The sequence below is a fragment of the Cotesia glomerata genome, linkage group LG3 (assembly GCF_020080835.1).
Source record: "Cotesia glomerata isolate CgM1 linkage group LG3, MPM_Cglom_v2.3, whole genome shotgun sequence".
NCBI lineage: Eukaryota > Metazoa > Arthropoda > Insecta > Hymenoptera > Braconidae > Cotesia > Cotesia glomerata.
Window position 1 is genome coordinate 30043443 of NC_058160.1, and position 22868 is coordinate 30066310.

At 28.3% G+C, this 22868-nt stretch overlaps 1 protein-coding gene across 3 annotated transcripts; it reads left to right on the forward strand.

Annotated features, from left to right (window-relative positions):
- The first annotated feature begins 1369 nt into the window (after positions 1-1369).
- On the forward strand, positions 1370-21394 carry LOC123260567 (metabotropic glutamate receptor 4-like). Of its 3 annotated transcripts, none has more exons than XM_044721727.1 (14): positions 1370-1610; positions 11149-11422; positions 12426-12585; positions 12711-12847; positions 13697-13845; positions 14907-15103; positions 15778-16097; positions 17020-17239; positions 17405-17527; positions 17636-17968; positions 18045-18527; positions 19394-19726; positions 19928-20005; positions 21296-21394. In XM_044721727.1, the coding sequence occupies exons 2-14, from the start codon at positions 11267-11269 to the stop codon at positions 21376-21378; spliced, it is 2772 nt and encodes a 923-aa protein (XP_044577662.1). In that variant the 5' UTR covers positions 1370-1610; positions 11149-11266; the 3' UTR covers positions 21379-21394. The 3 variants fall into 3 exon arrangements, 2 of the variants coding, with proteins under 2 accessions (XP_044577662.1, XP_044577663.1); XR_006508473.1 differs by having other exon boundaries at positions 19394-19769; XM_044721728.1 differs by lacking the exon at positions 21296-21394 and having other exon boundaries at positions 19394-19773; positions 19928-20009.
- The last annotated feature ends 1474 nt before the right edge of the window (positions 21395-22868 follow it).

Here is a 22868-nt window from a genome sequence, read left to right on the forward strand (position 1 = left end):
ATATTTTACGCGGTTTGATCTCATGAGTAGGATAATAGAAGGCTAATTAAAAGTTTGTCTGTAGCAGTGGTTACCTGGGTACGATTCGAACCGAATTTATCGGTTAGGAACACTTGGAGTACCATATGGACTATAAATTCAAAAATACTGCCTCCAAATTTCAATAGTTCGAACCAATAAATCATTAATTCCGACATGATTTAAATTTTCTAACGTTACAGCCCCACCGGGAATTTTTCATAAACAAAAATATTTTTCTGCTATCAATAAATCATTCATTTACTACCAAGGCATTTTTATCCATCGAACTCGCCGGATATATATATATATATATAAATGAAAAATTCCGGCGAGAAATAGCTCAATGAATATTTCAGACCGGATAAAGTTAAACGTCGAAAAACGAAAAATCATTGCAGATTCTTGTAAGAGGATTTCAAGCGGATGCTTTTCTAGTAATTTGTTATTTATAATGAAACTCATAATAGGGGAATAAAAATGTGGAAATATTTTTTAAAGATTTTTAATTTCGAGAAGATTTAAGCTTTTTTATTCTTTTCGTAAATTCTTTTTTCAATAACAATGAGCTTTTTATACAAGTGTATTTCCAGCTGTTTAAGTTTAGATGTCAAAGAATTTTCCACAACAAACGAGAAATAATATAAAGTGTATAAGAAAGAGAAATATAAGTTGTTATAGGAATAAAAAAAACACCGGATTTCCATCTCGTTATACTGTCTTTTTATTTTCAATTTCACAAGAATTTAATTTTAATTTCTCTAGAGAATTTACGAAAAAGATCATTTTAATATTTATGATTTTATAAATCTTATTATTGTTTTTTCTAATTATAATACTCGAAATATTCGTGAGTTTTTATTTGAGCATTAAAAGACTTTTATAATTTTTTTAAAAATGTTATTATTATTTAAAAATCATAAATTATTACAGAGTAAATAATTAATCCAAAATAAATTATGTTTATCAATTAATTAAAAAAAAAAATAATAAAAAACTTTGTTTAAAAATAATCAGACTGTTTTATACCCGAAGATAATTTCAATTTTTACAAGTTTTGTGATAAATTATAGAAATTTTTGATTTTTTTACTAACTTGTGACAGCTAAAGATTTAAAAGAAACTACTTATGAATTTAAAAAAATGACTAAAGCTCTAAGCTAGCTAAAATCATAAAATTATAAGCGTTTAGGCAATCAACAATAATGTTATAGTTATAAACTAAAAAAAGCAGATAAAAAAAATAAAAGGAATACCGAGAAAAAAAGTTAAAAAGAGTGATCGGGTGAACGCGTCTTCTAGTAGTATAGGCGCGCGCATAAGTTTCGCATCTAAACCCAAAAGCTACCAACTGGCATTCAGTCTCAGTCGCGAATCGCGAGTGCGAGTGATGACAATGTGTCTTGATAACTCAACAATAATCACAGCCCCATTGTCACGGTGAAATAACATTTTCCATTTCCTCAACAATAGAAAAAAAAAAAAACACCCGGCGTTTTTAGAATTTCAAAACTTTAAACACAAGTCAGTGATTATTTTCTTGAAAAATCAAGACAATGCTTCCGTATAATTAACTTTTAAAATTAACAAAAGTAAGTATTAACTAATTTATTTTTTACCCAGAGAATAAATAACGGCAATAAATAAAATCCCGCGCCTTTATTCGTAAATTTTATTTATTAATGCCCTTTCATTAGATTCATTTTAAAAATTATTTTCACTCAGTTAAAAAATGTATTGTGCATAAACCCACAGTTCAACCGAGCGACCCAGTGGTTCAGCTTCTAAAGAAAGAAAACCATTCAGTTATTTTTATTTTTTTTTTTTTTATTTTATACAGAAAATTTTTTTTGTTCTTATTCCAGCAAAGACTCGGATCTGTCTTTCACTCAACTCATGAAAATGTACATTGATAAAAGAAATGTTGTTGGGGTGAGACAAGTAGTCGCGGTATTGTGAACCAAGTAACCACAAATTTCACCTGTATTCTTAAGCATACATAAGTATACATAAGCCCGTCTATTCACCGACAATATACCTATATATAAATTTATAAATACAGATATTTATACATCATCTGAATAGACTAAGTTGTATGCACAAAGTTTCTTTGACATGAGGATTGTCGGGGTTTAGATAAACGTCTAGCATAACCCTGATGGTTCACCGTTTATTTATAATTCAAGTTCCTCAGGCAGTCTTCACCGCTGGTAGACCAGAGAGTAGCTCTGTATCAAGGAGAATAAGGTATAAACTCTTGATCCCTCCCAGAGGTACCTGCTTTACCCAAGACACGTTTTATTCGTTTCACCCGTGGAACTAAACTCATATTTTTTTACTTTATTTTTTTCTCATTTATTTTTAACGTATCTGCTCCTCGGCCGCTACCCACTCACTCACTTGTTCATGCTACTCTGAAAATAAAGTACTCTCGAAACAGTTAATTACTCCGGGTACACAACATGCTTCATACATTTATTAAGATTTTGCATGTACATGTTTTTGTAATAAAATCTCAAGTCGGACTTGAATTGTCGTTTCGTTAAGACAACCGGGTTGAGTGTACTGAGGTAATGAGTTGCCTCGAGAATATTTAGATTAATTTTTAAAAAACACTAAAAATTTTGGAGTGAACCTTTAATTTTTTTTTTTTTATTAAACATTAAAAAAAATTTTATAAATTGCATTTTTTCTATAATAATTTATTTCTTAAAAAAATCTTAAAAATTGCCACAAAAATTTTTTAAAATAATTAATTTAATTTAATTAAAAGTAGCAATGTTTGTAATTTCTTATTTTTTACGTTAAAATTTATTAACAAGATGAAAAAAAAATAATTTTCATAAAAATTTGGTCCAATATTTAAAAATAAATTTTTAAAAAAAATATAATTAAAATTTTCAAACTCGAGATAAATTGTTTAGTTATTATAATTGATATATACTGAGATCTATTTGTCGAGCTTAAACTTTAAATAATGGTGTTTTTTAATTGGGACTCGGTGGCGACGAGTTGACGGGTAAAGAAAGGAGACCCACAGTAGGGTTGAGCGAGTATGCAAGCTTTGAATACATATTGAGCGATCCATACACACTGAGTGCATCATCAACTCAGCGAACGATTGAATAACAATGAGCCCTTTACCTTCCTGCTATTCATCAACTCCACCATACTCTCTTGTCTTGTCAATGACATGCTGCGTACAATGTTCTCCATCTACATCTGCGTCTGTGGTTCGCTTTACAGGCTCCAGACACACATTGGTACTCGTATGAGAATGTATCGCGTGTAGGTGTTGATAAATCGCGCTTTTAATCCCGACTTTTCAACGTCAGTTTGTCAATTTTAGATTATATTTATTTAGCATGTGTTTTTTTCTTTTTTTGATATTTATTTCAGGTAATTGATTGGTAGATGTTTGATATTAATAGCAATTAACTTTAATTGATTGAGTTTTATGTAGGCTAGCTAAATTTTCATACCGAGTTTTAATTATATTTTATAATTTGGCAATTATTTTGCGATCAAAGAGAGGGAAATTAAAAGGGGATCGTTAATTTAATTTTGTTGAAGTTTTTAAAATATTTATCTTTAGTTTATTTATTATTATCATTATTATTATTATTGTTATTAATTTTTTTTTTAATAGATTGATGATGACAGAATATATATTTCAAGAGAATGATAATAACGATGTAGATGTTTAAATAGTGTGGGTTGATCTTTAGTGAGGTCGAAAGTAATTATCGGTTTACAAGAGGGGCCAAGTTTATTCAAACACTCCTCTGTAGGGTGGAGTTTAGGTTTGTTCAATAAAACCGCCGACTTAAGGTACACGATCGAAATAGTTGTCGCCGGGAGTAATTAAAATATTCATTATTTTTATTTATTTTCGGGAAGTTATTTATAAAAAAAACTCAATAAAAACGAGTGTGAATTTAAAATAAACTGTTAAATTCGGATTGAGAATGAATGATCATTGGAATCAATGATTATTTTTACATTGCGTAGGTCTCTTTTCATTGGCTCGTAGACTTTAAATAGTGCACGTCATTCTTGGATTGGATTTACAATAGGTCACGACTATCGAATACGAATAGGATATTTAAAACCGTTAATTCGTAATTATTTAACGATCGAAAAAAGTCTTGAAAGATGAATTAATGTTAGAATAATCGCGAGATTCTCTTTTAGAGTTCTTATTCTTCCGTTTTTTAAATAGATATTCAAATTTAAAAGATAATAAGAGTTTGTACAATAAAAAAGATATAATAACCTCATTGAGATTCGCTAATTACTTTCGAGTTTTGTGTTAAATAATTCATCGTTTGAAATGTAGAAAATATTCAAGACTTGAAATAATATAAAAATATTTTTTTTAAGTTTTATTGAAATAATAATAACTAGCAAGTAAAAAAAAATTAAAATTTTGCTTTATTAAATAATGAATTTTATTAAATTGCACTGTACTTTCTTAAATATTGACTTTTTTAAAGATATAATAATAAGCTCATCCCGATGTTACACTCATCACGAGCTTTCATTTGAGTACCCACATGCATTTTGATATATTTTTCATATATTTATATATATAATATATATAAATATATGAAAAACTGATGTGGGTACTCAAATGAAAGGTCTTGATGAGTGTAACATCAGGATGATCTTATATCTTTAAAAATGTCAATATTTCACAAGATATAAGGTAATTTCTTAATTATTGACAATTTTTAAGATATAAACTCATTTCGATGTTACACTTATTGAGACCTTTGATTTAAGTACCCACATGGCATTTTTTTATATATTTTATTTATATGGTATTTGTGAAATATATAAATATATAAAATATATGAAAAATTGATGTGGGTACTCAAATTAAAGGTCTCGATGAGTGTAACATCGAGATGAGCTTATATCTTAAAAAATGTCAATATTTCATAAGATAAAAGGTCATTTCTTAATTATGTATATAGAGATGGAGAATTTTCTAATGCAGCCTAAATACTTAACATAATAAATTGACTATCGGTTCGAATGAAATGAAACTTTGAAAAGGCACAAATTCAAGTCAAGACCTTTGCAATTACACTAAAAAAATCGATTTTATCATATGATTATCCTGGAAACAAAATTTTTCTTATTCTTTTAATAATATCGATAATAATGATTAAAAAAAAAAATTTACTTTAAATTAAAACGCAATTAAAAATAATAGTTTTTTAATTTGACCCAGAGTTGATCTGATACGCCCCGAACAAATTATTTAGATTATTTGTGAAGTTTGATACACCAACAAGTACAAACTAACAAATTTATAAAGTGAAATCCCGAAAAGTACTGAAAGTGACGTATATCGGGCAGGTATATCGCGTAAAATTTTACCCTATAGATTTATTTTTGTTTGTACAAAACTGACGTTAAATTCGATTCCAATTGCTCGGTGGTTTTATTTTACACACTCGTAGATATAAATAAATATATACATACGTAAATGTATGATATATTTATATTTGTCTATACATTTAGTACCCAGAACTTTTTTTTATAATTCGAGATAAATTATGTTGCGATGCGGGATGTCATACGGATTAATAGTGTCACGTACAAAAGCTCCACCGTCCAGGTCACTCTGATATATTGACATTTTATTGCCAACTATTTACTATCACTATATTAAATCTGTCATTTTTGTTAAGTTTCCAGATAAGTAACCAGTTAAATTGTACAAATTACTCGTCAGACAATAAACCAATATTATTTTATTTTCACTTCTCTTTGATACGTGGAAATCGATAACGCCGATTCATCTTCTGTCTCTTCTCTAGGACTTTGGATACCGCTCTAATCCCGATTCTTGATTAAGATTTCATTTATTGTGTCATATATAGATATTTACACTCATATAGATATTCACATAAATATTCATTAGATAGATTGTCGAGAAATTCACAGAATTACGATGAATCTTACAAGAATTTAATCTAGTCTTTTTATTGAAAAAATTCCCGGATATTTATTTTAAATATTTCATGATTAAAACGTGATGGAATGACATTTTTTTTCTTTAATCTTTTTTGCATTGCTGAATTTTGCTAAGTTAATTTATAAATTATTAAAAATAAAATTCTGTAAAGTTCTTTGATCACATTTTTATAAAATCAAAGTGATTGGATTTTAATTTACTTAATACGTTGATTGAAAAATAATTAATAAACAGATAAAAAAAAATGTTTAATAAATTACATTTTAGTTCACAAAAAAGTTTAACTTTTTTTTTCACGATTAATAATTCTTACTTACTTCAATATTTAATTTTATTTACGTTTCACAACTGACTTAATTAAATTTCGTTCTAATTTTGAAATGAAATTTCCCACAATGTTGATATTAAATTAATTAAAACCGAAAAAAATGAAGTGAAGTAATTAAAAATTTCAACCCACCTAATTATTTATCATCTCGAAGTAAATAAACCCTTTTGCGGTTTGCTCGTCCAATAGACTGGAAATGAAATCCGATCTACGTCACCACTTCCGATCATCAGGAATTAGCTATTGGTTAGAAGTGGGGAGGAATTCACCAATTGGTTCTGTAACTAAAGACCGAGTGAGAGTAGAAAGAGACATCCAGCCACCGTCGAAGTAAAACTCAGTGAGCAATTTCCTTTAGACTGATAACAAGGCTAAATTTATTTCGTCCCGACAATTTTCTTCCCGACTTGACAGTCGCTCTGGTTGACCTGCACTCAGTCTTTAAATTAAATAACGCTTTCTTCTTCCTCCCAAATCATGTTATTTTTATCATAAATTTCGTAAAATTGAATAAAATAATTAATATTCATTTTAGTCTTCAAAGCGAGAATAAATTTGTTGTTAACCTTCACTTATAAAAGCCAATATCACTTCATCATAACTTCTTTGTGCTTTACATCAAAAGAATTTGCAATTATAATCATTTATTAATTCATAAACTTCAATTAGTCATCGTCAATTTTATATAAAAATATTAATAATTTAATTTCACAGAAAAAAATAAAATAATTATGTAATTTTGTGAGCACTCTCGAATTAATATTTGCACGGAAAACCTAAATGTGCAAAAGCTGCTTCGAGTTGTTCTATTATTGTGAACGTTCAAGCACTCTTTGACAGTGCGAATCAGCAAGTGCCGTGTGTATGTTTGCCACTGTTTTTTTTCTTTACGCTTTCAGTGTCGGCTTTTTACCGTAATTTCAACACTGAGATTAACTTTATTCTACACAAACTATTTTTCTCCGTAAACACAAAGCTTTTTTATACTTATTTTTTCGTCCTTTACTTTAAAAAAATATTTACACTTTTTTTTTATATATATTTTTTTTTTAATTACTACTTTTGCAATTTATAGATAAAGAAATACTGCCGGAAAATTTTTCATTTGGATTTCGTATAGGCTACCCTCCCTGTCTATATACGTGTATATAATAGTTCAATTGGGAAAACGGCTGTAATTTTCTGGCTGAACAAATACTGTTGGATTTCCCGAGTCAAATAGCCTGGGAAAAATAAATCGTAAAATGTTCAATCTATATATCAGATAATGCTTGATTAAGATAGTTTTAGATAATACCACTAAATTAGATCTATTATTCATTTATTCTCGCTATCGTAATGACGATAAATAAAATTACACTGATAGAAGGATTTATTTGTATTAAATAATATTTGTTAATAGTTAACAAATCATTTATTAGAGACCACTTTTTAGTATTAAATAAATATTTCTTAGTATTTAAAATGATTTGTTTGTATTTAATAAATCTGATATTCATTTATTAAATATTAATAAATCTTTTTAAATACTAAGAAATATTTGTTAAGGACTAACAAATGGCTTCTAATAAATGATTTGTTAAATATTAGCAAATCTTTTTAACTATAAACAAATCCTTCTATCAGTGTAGAGATTAATTTTGTGAGCATTACAACTGACCTGAAAATAAGATTTTATTTAAAAAATTACTTTTGAATTAAACAAAAAATTTAATATAAAATTTTTTTCAGTGCAATTTTGAGTAAAAATAAATTCAAAGTATTTCTTAAAAATAAACTTACTGGTCTATTATTCTTCAGAAATGATGATTTGATACCAATACATATTTTTTAGCAATACCCTCATGTATAATTTATTTATTCATAAAATCATTATTCCGCTAAACGATATAGCTGGATACGAATATCTAATCAAGCCAACTGACATACGCATTGCGACGGTTTCTCTATTTTCATCAAAATATCAAATGAACCCCGATACGCCAATTTTAAATTAAAAAATGTCATTCCACCTTATTTTTCATTCCCGGAAATATAATTTACAATCTACATTATTGTAAAATCTGTAACCTCCAAAATGTTAAAATTAAATAACCTGCTAGCGATCGAGCTAATTATAATTTATAATATTCATCAGATTTGTTATGAAAATTTAATTCCAGTCGTAGCGTGTACATGTATATTTAAAGAGGAGAATTAATAAAAATGTCACTAACGCTACTAATGAAATTTTCCAGGTCTGACTGCATATAAATTGTGCTACTTGATACCCGCGTATTTATATATTTAGAGATATTTCTTCGACGAACAGCGCTCTGAAAATAATTATTCAATTTATTATTATATCAGAAAGTGAAATACGTAATCTATAAATTTATATTTTTCAATATTTATAAGAGGAATAAGAAATACGGAAAGCTTGTTAGCAAACACGCTGAGAGAGAGTATTTACTGTATGAATTAGCTGTCAGTTTATATTTTAACCATCAATTTTATTCAATTTAACATCACTCTATTTATGAGGCTATTAATATAAATAACTTATCAATAAATATAAATATAAACTTCACTTTTTTATGATGAAATAAAATATTTTAGATTCAATATTTATTAACTAGTTGATGTTTTTTTTTTATCGTAATAAAAATCATATGTCTTACTTTTTAAAATAATTTTTTAATTAATAATCTATATTATTAAAAGAATAAGAAAAATTTTGTTTCCAGGATAGTTATTTCATTTTATTTTCACCGATAGTCAATTTATTATGATAAGTATTTAAACTGCATTAAAAAATGCTCTATCTCTAGATACATAATTAAGAAATGACCTTTTATCTTGTGAAATATTGAGATTTTTAATGATATAAGCTCATCCCGACATCACACTCATCGAGACCTTTAATTTGAGTACCCACATCAATTTTTCATATATTTTATATATTTATATATTTCACAAATACTATATATATAAAATATATAAAAAATGCCATGTGGGTACTTAAATGAAAAGTCTCGATGAGTGTAACATCGAAATGAGTTTATATCTTAAAAAATGTCAATAATTAAGTAATGACCTAGTATCATGTGAACTATTGACATTTTCAAAGATATAAGCTCATCCCGGCATTACACTCATCAAGACCTTTCATTTGAGTACACACATCAATTTTTCATATATTTATATATATTATATATATATGTATATATGAAAAATATATGAAAATGCATGTGGGTACTCAAATGAAAGCTCTTGATGAGTGTAACATCGGACTGAGCTTATATCTTTGAAAATATCAATAATTAAGAAATGATGTTGTATCTTGTCACCTAATGACGTTTTTAAAGATATAAGCTCACCTTGACATTACACTCATCGAGACCTTTCATTTGAGTACCCACATCAATTTTTCATATATTTATATATATTATATATATGTATATATGAAAAATATATAAAAATGCATGTGGGTACTTAAATGAAAGCTCTTAATGAGTGTAACATCGGGATGAGCTTATATTTTAAAAAATGTCAATACTTAAGAAAGTACAGTGCAATTTAACAAAAGTCATTATTTAATAAAGCAAAATTTTAATTTTTTTCAGTTCACAAGTCACGACAGTCTTAATAATAATTTTTAATTTAAATTCATTACTTGCAATGTTTTATAATAGAGAGATAAAAAATTTATGAGCGATTAAAGTGAACAAAGTTATTGAATTGGCCGTTAATTAATTTATGCTGTATCTGAAATTCAAACTAATTCAACGGAATAGTTTCTATGGATAGGTACTGTTGCATTGGTAAGCAAATGTAAATGAGAGAATATATAATTGATTATAGTGGCGATATGTGGAAGCGTTGATAATACAATTAATCTCCCATGTCGACACTCGACACTAAATACCAAATGCGAGCCAGTTTGATTAATCGATATTAACTTTGTCAAAAATCCCATCAAGTGCTTTTTACAAACATCACCATGCATTTATGCGTAAACCAACTAAAATCTACTATTTTGTATGTTTACCTACTACATGTTTTACATCATACGTTCCACGTGTAATTAAACCGTCCTGGTAAGCAACCAGCTTACCTATTTAAATGTCCTCCCACTTATTTCTTCCTGCCACTGACGGGGTTTTGTTCTTCCGCTTTCAAAGCTCTGCTCCTGTATTAGATTTTTTACAACTCAAGGATTTGAACGAACGAGTACTTCTTTGAAGGCTTTACTTTACGTTTACTCTACTTCTTTCTTTCATTTCCTAAGACTTAGCTTACCATTCAATCTTATTCGCTGAAAATAAGTTTAAAAAGAAATGGAAATATAGTATTTTATATTTTTATCTAAGCTAGTTTTTTTTTAATTAAAGAATTTTAATTTCTAAAAAAAAAAAAAGATTTCTAATAACAATAAATTTGAAAGCAGTGATAAAAGAATTGTCGATATATTGGAGCTTAAAAAAAAGTTATTGAGGAGTAATTTAGTGCTTAAAATGAATACAGATGAGATTCGAAGAAAATAAGAACAAGAAATAAAGCTGAAGAAAGAAAAAATCAAAGAAGCGAAGAAAGAAAGGCACTTATAGACGCGTTTTCTCGAGTAGCCGATGAAGAATAAAGAGTGGTCGAAGAATCAATAGCTCAATTTTAAGTATTTTCTGATGTTGAGTAAAAGCGAACGTATCCGAGCACACCCGACCTTATTTTGATCACCTCAATGTTATTAAATCACACATTTTTCTTCTTTATCTTTCTTCATCTCTTCTTTTGCTAAATTAACAATTTTTTATTTTTTTATTTTTTATTTCAGCGTGAAACCTGGAAATTTATTTGCGTGTCTTCTGACGCAAGCTCTGGCCAAGAATCTGAATAAATATTAATATCCACATTAATTTACAAAGAAGTTAATAAATAAATACTTGGATAAGATGGATAGAAAGATATTTATATTTTTAACATTTATCACTTCAAATTATCTCACGGTTGGCAAGTTGTACGTTAATGTCAGCGGCGATATAACACTTGGAGCGCTTTTTCCCGTCCACAAGAAAGGCTCCGACGGCAAGAGCTGCGGTAATATTCAGGTGAGCTTAAGTAAAGTTACTTGTTCTCTAGGTGATAATAAAAATAATAAAAAAATATAAACTAAAGGCGAAGTTTTGTAAAAATAAAAACAAAATAACATCTGATTAAATTGATAAGACGAGGAACCCTTAACACGGCTTTTCGATCGAGTGGGTACTTTTACAACCGAAAGTCACGTGTCACTGCCCGGTAGACACGTCAAATCGTACTTTACTGTATCTAGTATCTTGACATAGCCGGTAAAAAAATTAAATATAAAAAAAAATATGAGCAAGTGTCTTTGTATTTGGCAAGAACCCAATTGGAACGAGTAGATCGGAGTTTCTTCAGTTCAACTTGAATTGTATAATATATGACTATGACTGTAAGAATTAGAGCCATTCATTACTGATAACATCTAGTGCAGGGTCTTGAATGCGGTATAAATTTTCCGTGTAATTGAAAAAAAATTTATGGGTCATAGTTATTGAAGAATTTGATTTAATTCATAATTGATTTTTCTTTCCGTGGATATTTATTGAAATTACCATTTTTATAAAATTTTATATTACGCGTGAAAAAAATTTTTAATACATTTACGCCGAAAAAGAATTTTTTAAAAATTAGTATCAAAAATTTCCAATAGATAGCGCATGGTCGCTAAATTTTCTCACTACCAGAAAGTTAATTTTTGAGATATTAATTTATAGAATGAAATTTGACGGGTAGATTTGTAGAAGAAATAAATAATTACAATAAATAAAATCTCAAATTTATTTTCAAAGATAGTATTAAAAATTTCCAACAGGTGGCGCATGGTCGCTAAACATTCTCACTACCAGAGAGTTAATTTTTGAGATATTAATGTATAAAATAAAACTTGACGAATAGATTTCTAAAAATAAATAATTATGATTTATGATAAATTAAATCCCAAATTTTTTTTAAAGGGTATAGTAAAGAGTAAAATAGAATTTTTCTTTTATTTTTTATCGAGTTTTTTCCTGGACTTTTTTTTTGCAGCTAGAAGATGGTATTCAACCTCTAGAGGCAATGCTTTTCACTGTACAACAAATAAATCAAAATCCGAGAATCCTACCGGGGATAAAACTCGGTGTTCTTGCTTTTGATTCCTGTGACAATCCAAATCATGCGCTGCAGCAGGCATTGAATTTCGTAAAGGGTAAATATAAATATTATATATGATGTATTGAATTTTGTAGACTGAATTGTGAGGCTAAAGATAATATTTGCTGTCATTTTTATTCAATATAAAAAAATGTTTGCTTTTATTTTTGAAAATAAAAGGGTTCATAGCTCACGTGAACGAATACCACGACACGGAATTCCAGTGCTCAGACGGGAGCGTTCCAAGATTTCTGGGCGGAGGGTTTGATAAAGTCGTCTCAGTTCTAGCCGCCCAGTCGAGTTCCGTAACGCTACAGGTAATGGACCTAAAATAAAGTAAACGATGCGGGTAAAAACGTTGTTGATTGATCGGAAGCCATGTTCCCAGTTAAATTTATTCCAATTGAGTTTTCTTGGTTGTTACCAGCGTAAACAACCTGTACCCGTCAAAGGGATGCATTAAACACTCGAGCGAACTAGAATTTCAGAACAGGTTAATTCTGCTCAACTCCCTTCTGATAAATTTGTTCAATCAACTCTTCACAAAGATACATTCGTTACATTATTTATCTAAACACTTTTTATCAAAAACACTTTACAGTTTTAGTTTATAAATTAGTTTAACAAATATAATTATTTTTTAATTTTGTAAAAAAGTTCTCTACAAGCTCAAAAACAAATTTTGATTTTACAAATAATAAAATTTAATATTACAAAAAAAAAAAAAATATTAAAATTTATTTTTGTTGCGTTGAAAGATTAGAAAAATTATATTTTTTTATTTCAATCTCATTTTTAAGGATTTTTTATTGTTTATAGTTAAAAATAAATAACTCTATCGAAAAGGTGATAATTTTTTACATAAAAAATAGTCTTAGTAGAATTTTTATTAAAATTTTTTCTCTTCGAAAAAAATAATTAAAAAATTGGGAAATTTTAGCAATCTAAAATTACTGATTACTGACTACAATAGCTTACACGAATAGTAAATATTAAAAAGCAACTACAAAATTCCAAATAGTCCTATTCTTCCAACCCTGCGATTTTTTTCGCTTATTTGTATTTTCATTATTTTCACTACAATAGAAACGACAGATGATAGAAAAATCGTATAGTATTTACAGCCAGCTGGCGTTATTTTTTTTATTGCGTGCTTTTTTATCCAGGTTGCCTCGATGCTCCGATTATTTGGTGTACCTCAAATATCATACATGGCGACTTCACCATCGCTGAGTAGCAAAGAAAAATATCCGCATTTTTTTCGAACCGTACCAAGTGACGTGAATCAAGCGCACGCTATGCTAGAAATTCTCAAGTAAGTTTTCTCCAAACGGCGAAGTATATTTCAAAAACTCTTTTAAAATTCTACGCTTCAAGTGTGAAAATAAATTTATCCGAGAATCTGTAATTCAAAAGACTCTTCTTTCCTGAGAATTGCTTTTTATTTATTTATTTTTTTTTTTTTTCAATAAATAAATAGACATATTATTTGTAATATTCAAAGAAAATTAAAAATTATTAATTATTAATTATTAAATTATTAATTATTAATTATTAAATTATTAATTATTAATTATTAAATTATTAATTATTAATTATTAAATTATTAATTTGATTAAATATATGAAATAGTTCACTCAATTAAATTATCAAATTATTATTTGTAATATTCAAAGGAAATTAAAAATTATTAATTATTAAATTATTAATTTGATTAAATATTTGGAATAGTTCACTCAATTAAATTATCAAATTATAACTTTGACAATCTGAACTTTGGTTATTTGTACTTTGAAGTTTTGTCAAGTGAAACTTCAGCACAAATATCGAGATTATAATATTTCTCATACATAATGAGACAAAAAACAAAAAAAATTCTGTTTATATTATTTTATTAAAAAATTAGTAGTTATAATAAAAATAATGCAAATTTTGTTTGAAAAAAAAATATTATTATTTGTTCTAGTAAATTATTTATTAAAAAAAAATTGTTTTTATTTAATTAACAATTAGACCTTTGATTAAAAATGAAATAATAACTAGAAAAAATTTTATTTGTTTCGAAAAAAACTATAAAAAATAAAGTACGAAATTTTCTAAAAAAAAAAGTAACTTTTAAAGTCTAAAATAGTTTTAATGAACAAATTTATGAATCTAAAAATAAATTTATAATTTCAACCCCGACTAAAAGAAATAAATTTGAAATTTTAACCCCAGCGGAGTTGTGGGAATGAATAGGATGTACTGAAGAAATACATTGAGTGCTATTACTTGTTAGTGGTTGGGCGGGTGGAAAGCTCGTATCCCAGAATCCGCAATCCTCTGTCCGAGACGTACACCCGAAAGTTTTTAGTAAAACTATTGGCATTGTTCTAGGCGATTTGAGTGGACTTATGTGTCAGTGGTCTACTCCGACACCGAGTACGGTAATCACGGATACGAGACCTTAGTTTCGCTGGCCAACAACTATTCAATCTGCTTCAGTGCGCCGCAGAGGATAGACAAGGAGCACTTCGTAGCAGAAGACTACGATAACGTCATTCGTACAATCACTAACAAAACTCAAGTTCGAGGTACGTTTCCTGTAATCGATTCCAGTCTGCTCTTCTATTATATTCCATGCTTCTATCCCGCCTATGACTAACTATAACTGTTAACTACACACCCACACACCCTCGAATTCGTCGCTTGACAGCCGAAGCTCTTTGTTTCTGTCTGCTAGGAAAAATTGCTTGTACTCCGAGCTATTCACCTTGCTAATGGAATTTCAGCTCTGATTGTTTTGTCTTCGGAAAATATCGAAAAGAAGCCACAAAGACGGATTAAAAAAAATCTCCAGTAAACTTTTTGAAATAATGAAGTTAATTAATTAACACTTTTTTTTTTTTTTTAATTTTTAAGTGACTTACTACTTATATAATACATTAATTTATTAATCGGCTTTACGGATTAAAGGTATCAGTTGATTTTATTACAAGATTTACATTAATTAAACTCCAGCGATTTGTAAGCGGATTAAGTTTTGTCGTACTAAAAATCGAAGTAAACTTTTATTTATTGATAAAACAAAGTAAAAAAATTTTTTTCTACTTGATTCAAAGCAAAAAATAACTCGAAATGATTATTTTATCTCTAACTACAGTTAGAGATTATTTCTCTTGAATCAAGTTACTTCTTTAGCACTATAAAGTCCAAACTTCTATAATTAGATAAAGATAACTTGGTAAAATAATAAATTTTATTTCAGTGGTAGTACTTTTCGCGGAGAAAACAACAACTCTTCGAGTGCTCGAAGCTGCCCGACGACTTGGAGTTGGCACGAGATTTGTGTGGATTGGAAGCGACGCTTGGCCTAGTACAAATCATCGTGATTTGCACAGTTTGGGAAATTACAATAGGGACCAAGAAACTGTTGTGCTGGAGGGGGCGCTTGCTGTTCAACCCTTGTCGAGACACTTGGATGGTTTTGATGATTACTTTACTAATCTGACCCTAAGTCACGCTGAAGTCAATCCTTGGTTTCAGGAACTTTGGCAGGAGTATCATAAGTGTGATAAAGATACTTTAGTAATAAAATTTTTCAATTTTTTACTTTATTATTATTATTATTTAAAAATTTTTTTAATAATAAAATATTTCAAAAATGCTTTATCTCTAGATACATAATTAAGAAATGACCTCGTATCTTGTGAACTATTGACATTTTTAAAGATATAAGCTCACTCCGACATTACACTCATCGAGACCTTTCATTTGAGTACCCACATCAATTTTTCATATATTTTATATATCTATATATTTTATAAATACAATATATATAAAATATATCAAAAATGCCATGTGGGTACTCAAATAAAAGGTCTCGATGAGTGTAACATCGAAATGAGTTTATATCTTAAAAAATGTCAATAATTAAGAAATGACATTGTATCTTGTCAACTAATGATATTTTTAACGATATAAGCTCATCCTGATGTTACACTCATCAAGACCTTTCATTTGAGTACCCACATCAATTTTTCATATATTTTATATATTTATATATTTCACAAATACCATATATATAAAATATATAAAAAATGCCATGTGGGTACTCAAATGAAAGGTCATGATGAGTGTAACATCGGGATGAGCTTATATCTTTAAAATATATGTTATATATACGTATATATGATAAAATATATCAAAAATGCATGCGAGTACTCAAATGAAAGCTCTTGATGAGTGTAACATTGGGATGAGCTTATATCTTCCAAAATATCAATATTTAAGAAAGTACAGCGCAATTTAACAATAGTCATTATTTAATAAAGCAAAATTTTATTTATTTATAGTTGAAAACTTTTTTCAAAAATTTTTCAGCTATGACAAAGAAACTCTTTAAAATAATTTTTCCGATTTAAAAATTTTTCTCTTGAACAAAATTCAATTTTTTTTTTCACTATAAATAAAAAACTTCCAATAAATAATAATAAAAAAAAATTTCCAGGACGGCTGCGATGATCCATCAATGAAAATGAAATATCGAACAGCTTACAAGCAGCAAAGATTCATCCACTTCGTTCGGGACGCGGTTTACGCGGTGGCTCATGCGTTGCATAATCTACAGGTGGAGGCATGTGGGAAGAATTTCATCGGTATTTGCGACAGAATGAGACACATAGACGGCGAAACTCTGTCAAAGTACTTGAGCACGGTCACGTTCAAAGGTAAGTAAGTAAGTGAGTAAGTCTTGTTCAGCCTCCAACTGCATGATGTTGACGTACTCAAGTGTATTATTACTTAAGCGGCAAACATTCGGCAATTTCCATCCATAGAGCACAAACTCAACTACTCTACTCCACACTACTCTATATTACATCTTGTGCTTTCAGATGAAGCCGGTAATCCATTTAGGTTCGTTAACAAAGTTGACGGTCCACCCCGCTATTCTATTTTGAATTTCCAGCGCGAAGACGACGGAACTTATCACTGGCACGTTGTAGGCAATTATACCCGTAAGTCTTCTTTACAATCTTCAGCGAATAAATTCTTCTTAAAATTTAATTATTGCTGTTTAATCTAAATCCAAAGTTTTAATTTAAATCTTTGGATTCAATTCACAGAAACGAACGGCGCGAAGCCGATTTTATTTGTTGACGAAACAAAGTTGAAATATCGCAACGAAAATGAGTCAGGAGCGAAATTTTTCCCCACATCGGCTTGCTCGTCGCCTTGCCAGCATAACCAGGTCGCTGTTAGGGAAAAACAGGACGCTTGTTGCTGGCACTGCCAAAATTGCGGCTCCTACCAATTCAAAGCTGACGAGCACCGCTGCCAAGACTGCGAAAAAGGAAAAAAGCCCACCAGTGACAGAAAAAGCTGCGAATTAGTCGAGGAAGAATTTATTGACTACTCGAGTCCTTGGGCCGTCGGCGCGATGGCTGTTGCTAGTTGTGGTAAAAAAATTGACTAATTAATTAATTAATTAATTAATTATTTAAAGATTTTATGAGTGGTAATTGTAATCAACAGGAATACTGGCGACTATCTTTGTGCTGTCAGTGCTCTGGATTTACAGCGACACGCCGATAATAAAAGCCTCCGGTCGCGAATTGTCCTCGCTATTATTGGTAGGAACGCTGATATCATTTCTGATGACGTTCGCTATTGTCGCGGAGCCGAATGTCGAGACTTGTGCAATCACCAGGTTTGGAGTTGGCTTCTGCTACACGCTTTGCTACGCGGCTCTGGTCACTAAGACCAACAGGATCCACAGGATCTTCAATAAAAAGTGCCACAGCCCTCACAAGCCCAAGTATACGAGTCCAAAGTCGCAAATTGTTATTACGGGGCTTATTACTTCTGTGGAAGTTTTTATCAATGCTCTGTGGCTGTACATTGTACCCTCATCGATTTTGTATTCGTATCCTTCAAGGGAGACAAGGATACGCATCTGCAGCGGGCTTGATGATGAGTCTTACTTGGTTGGATTAGTTTATCCTTTTATTTTGATAGGTTTGTACACAGAAAAATGAATTTATTTGAATCAAGTAAATAATTTTGAAGAACTTTTGGTTTTCTTGATTTGAGTGAAAAAATTCTTAAACTAAGAAATTTTGGTAATTAATTACAAGTCGGGTCCACCCTATTTTTGGCCATATCGACGTGAAAAATTAACATTTTCAAATTTTTTTTTGATTCCGCTTGTTTTTACGGCGCATTTATGAAAAAAATGTCGTGAAAGAAAAAAATAAAGATTTCGATGTTGAAAAAAATTTGGCTTTCATGTTTTTGGATAAAATTTCTATTTTATTTTTTTTTTAAGTTTTTGATATATTTTTTTTTGAAAAGTACTTAAAAAACGAACAATTATAAAAAAAAAAAAGTTGAATATTATGATTTTTTTTTAATTTATAAATTTTTTCGAAAATTTGTTAAAATTGTGATAATCAACTTTTTTTTTTTTAAATTGTTCATTTTTTTTGTATTTTTCAAAAAAAAATATATATCAATAAAATCAAATAAAAATTTCGTTCAAAAAATGAAAATTAAAATGGTGACCCCACTTGTAAATATTTACCAAAAAATTCTTAAACTAAGAATTTTTTTTTGGTTTAAATAAATTTTACTTGATTCAAGACAATGAAACTTTTCAAAATTATTTTCTTGGTTCAAAAATTTTTCTCTTAATTCAAGTTAATTTTTTTTCTGTGTAAGGAAAAAATTGTTTAAAAAAAAAATTGGTACTTAAAATTTTTAAAAAAATTTGATTTGTCATTTCATTTAAAATAAAAAAACTTTTATATCGATTGAATACGTATATTCCTTAATTAAATGATTGATTTATCAACTAATTGATTTGTTTATGTACTGAATTGCAGTGATTTGCACAATATACGCAGTGAAAACAAGAAAATGCCCGGATGGATTCAACGAAACCAAACACATTGCCTTCACGAATTACACGACATTGATACTCTGGCTGGCGTTCGTGCCGCTGTACCTGGCATTCACCAGTAATGCAATCAGAGTTGTTACACTGGCGCTGTCACTCTCTTTGAGCGGAATCGCGCAACTTGGGTGCTTGTTTTTTCCAAAAGTTTATATCGTGCTGATGAAGCCGGAGAAAAACACGAAAGAACTTGTTATGGCACATCACAGAAGTTCCTCTTATTTGTCGTCACCCGCAGCGACGCCAATTGTTATTCTCAATGGTAATCCATTCGCATTTTCCACACCAATCAAAAAGGCGTAAAAGTTGGTACAGTTTTTTTAGTTTTTTTTAACCAGTTGCTTATTAACAAAGTAACAATTTGAAAAAATTGTATCACTAACCATTATCGTTAATTATTTATTAATACACAAATATGTCATTAATTTATTAATTGATTATTATTAATAAAAAATTATTTTAGGGAATTATTTGAAAAATATTCAAGGTAATGAATCATTACTAAGATCATCGCGTAGTTGTAGCACAACTTCAACTTTATGTAAATATAATTATAATTAATATTTATTATTGTTATTATTATTGTCATTATCTATATTATTAAATGAATAAGAAAAATTTTGTGTCCAAGATAGTCATATGATAAAATCGGATTTTTTTGGTGAATTTTAGTGTCATTGCGAAGGTCTTAATTTGAATTTGTACCTTTTCAAGGTTTGGTATCATTTTCACCGATAGTCTGATAATTATGATAATTATTTAGACTACATTCGAAAATTCTTTATCTCTAGATATATAATTAAGAAATGACCTTGTATCTTGAGAACTATTGACATTTTTAAAGAAATAAGCTCATCTCGATGTTACACTCATCAAGACCTTTCATTTGAGTACCCACATCAATTTTTCATATATTTCATACATTTATATATATGTATATTTGAAAAATATATCAAAATGCATGTGGGTACTCAAATGAAAGCTCTTGATAAATGTAACATCGGGATGAGTTTATATATTTAAAAATGTCAATAGTTAAGAAAGTACAGGGCATTTTAACAAATATCTTGTGAACTATTGACATTTTTAATGATATAAATTCACCCCGACATTACACTCATCGAGACCTTTCATTTGAGTACCCACATCAATTTTTCATATATTTATATATATTATATATATGTATATATGGAAAATATATCAAAAATGCATGTGGGTACTCAAATAAAAGGTCTCGATGAGTGTAACATCGAAATGAGTTTATATCTTAAAAAATGTCAATAATTAAGAAATGACATTGTATCTTGTCAACTAATGATATTTTTAACGATATAAGCTCATCCTGATGTTACACTCATCAAGACCTTTCATTTGAGTACCCACATCAATTTTTCATATATTTTATATATTTATATATTTCACAAATACCATATATATAAAATATATAAAAAATGCCATGTGGGTACTCAAATGAAAGGTCATGATGAGTGTAACATTGGGATGAGCTTATATCTTTAAAATATATGTTATATATACGTATATATGATAAAATATATCAAAAATGCATGTGAGTACTCAAATGAAAGCTCTTGATGAGTGTAACATCGGGATGAGCTTATATTTTTAAAAACGTCAACATTGAAAAAGTTATGTGCAATTTAACAAAATTCATTATTTAATAAAGCAAAATTTTATTTATTTATATTTCACAAGTCACGGCAGTCACATAGTGAATAACAATAATAATAACAATAATAAAATTCTTTTAAATGGATAAATTAATATTATTTATTATTATTATCATAAATTAATGAATTTTTATAAATTTTAGGTAATACAAAGCCATTGATTGATATTAATGCGTCGAACGAAGCAATTAATGAAAACACCGAGTCAGAATTAAAGCTGACGTAAAGACTTTTTATAAAAAGAAATAAAACAAACTAACTGGGACACAACAGACAATGCTTCCCTAATAGTTAATGGTTAATCAATCAATTAATTCTTCCAATGTATAAAAACATTCGCGTTTTATATTAAATCTAATAAACCACCGTAAATAAAATTAAAAAAGTGGAGAATTTATAAATATAAATGAAATTTATAATAAAATATTTAATGGATACATATCGCTAACTTAAGAAAATATTTATTAAATAATTAGTTAATTAATTAATTACTGTGTATTCCATACATATCGAGTACTTAGAACCAAATATTTAATAAATACGCAGGCTGTGTTAATACACGAGTACTCAACCGCTTACCTTTTTTAACTTAATTTTTTCTATTTAAATAATAAAAATAATTAAAAAATAGCGTTGTTTAATGTAGATGTACATATCACTGATTTATTGAAAAATAATTGATTAAAATACAGCAGTAATTACTCAGTACACTATACATGTAAAAATAATGCCAAGTGTTTTAAAAATTTTGAATGATTGCCATAAGTCCAAGCCACAAAAATATCTATTACTATTTGATTAATTACTAATTATATAATAAAATAAAATAAAAAAAATAACATATCCTCACATAAATGCCTATATGTTACATTGTATATATTTGTACATAATAAAAATAAATTAAATAATTATAAACCTTATTTAAATTTTCTTAATTTTATAATTATCCACTAAGGCACATTAATAATAGTAATACTACTGTGCAATAAATATAATTAATAATTACTAATTATGATTACTTTAATGTGATGTACTGTGGTAATATATATTCAATATTTAATATTTAATATTTAATAAATGATATAAGTATATAAGGCACTTAGATGCTAATGAAATGTTTTCACTTCATTTTTAATTAATGGTATAATTAATTAAAGAGAAAACATATTGATATGATAAGATATATATGATATTGCTCGTTACACATGAGTTGAATCATTAATTACTAATTACTAGTTACAGATATATATTTCTTTATGATATACGTGAAATTAATATATATGAATTGATAATTTTAGTCAATTAAAAAATCAATACAAAATTATCAATTAAAAAATTAATAGCTGCTTAAGGGCAAATATTTTAATATCCTGAATTCTGGAAGACTGGATACTCGTTAAGAGTCCAAAGTTTGTACAATTATTGATTTATATCTATCCCTAATTACTCTTAAATTAAACTAAGGTCGGCGCCACGCCAATCCGATGTTCTGACAAAAAACATTTTGAATTTTGAGCAATAAATTTGTAATTTTTGAGCAGTGTAAATTTTTTAATTTGAGCGAATTGAAATTTTTTTTGTACCGAGCGCGTGTTTTTAATAATTTATTTAGGTAATGTATATGTTATAGAATTATTGTAATAAAATATATGTTTTTCTCATAACACCGAACGTGCATTGTGAAACGCGACGAACCTATGCAGAGCACGCTTTTAT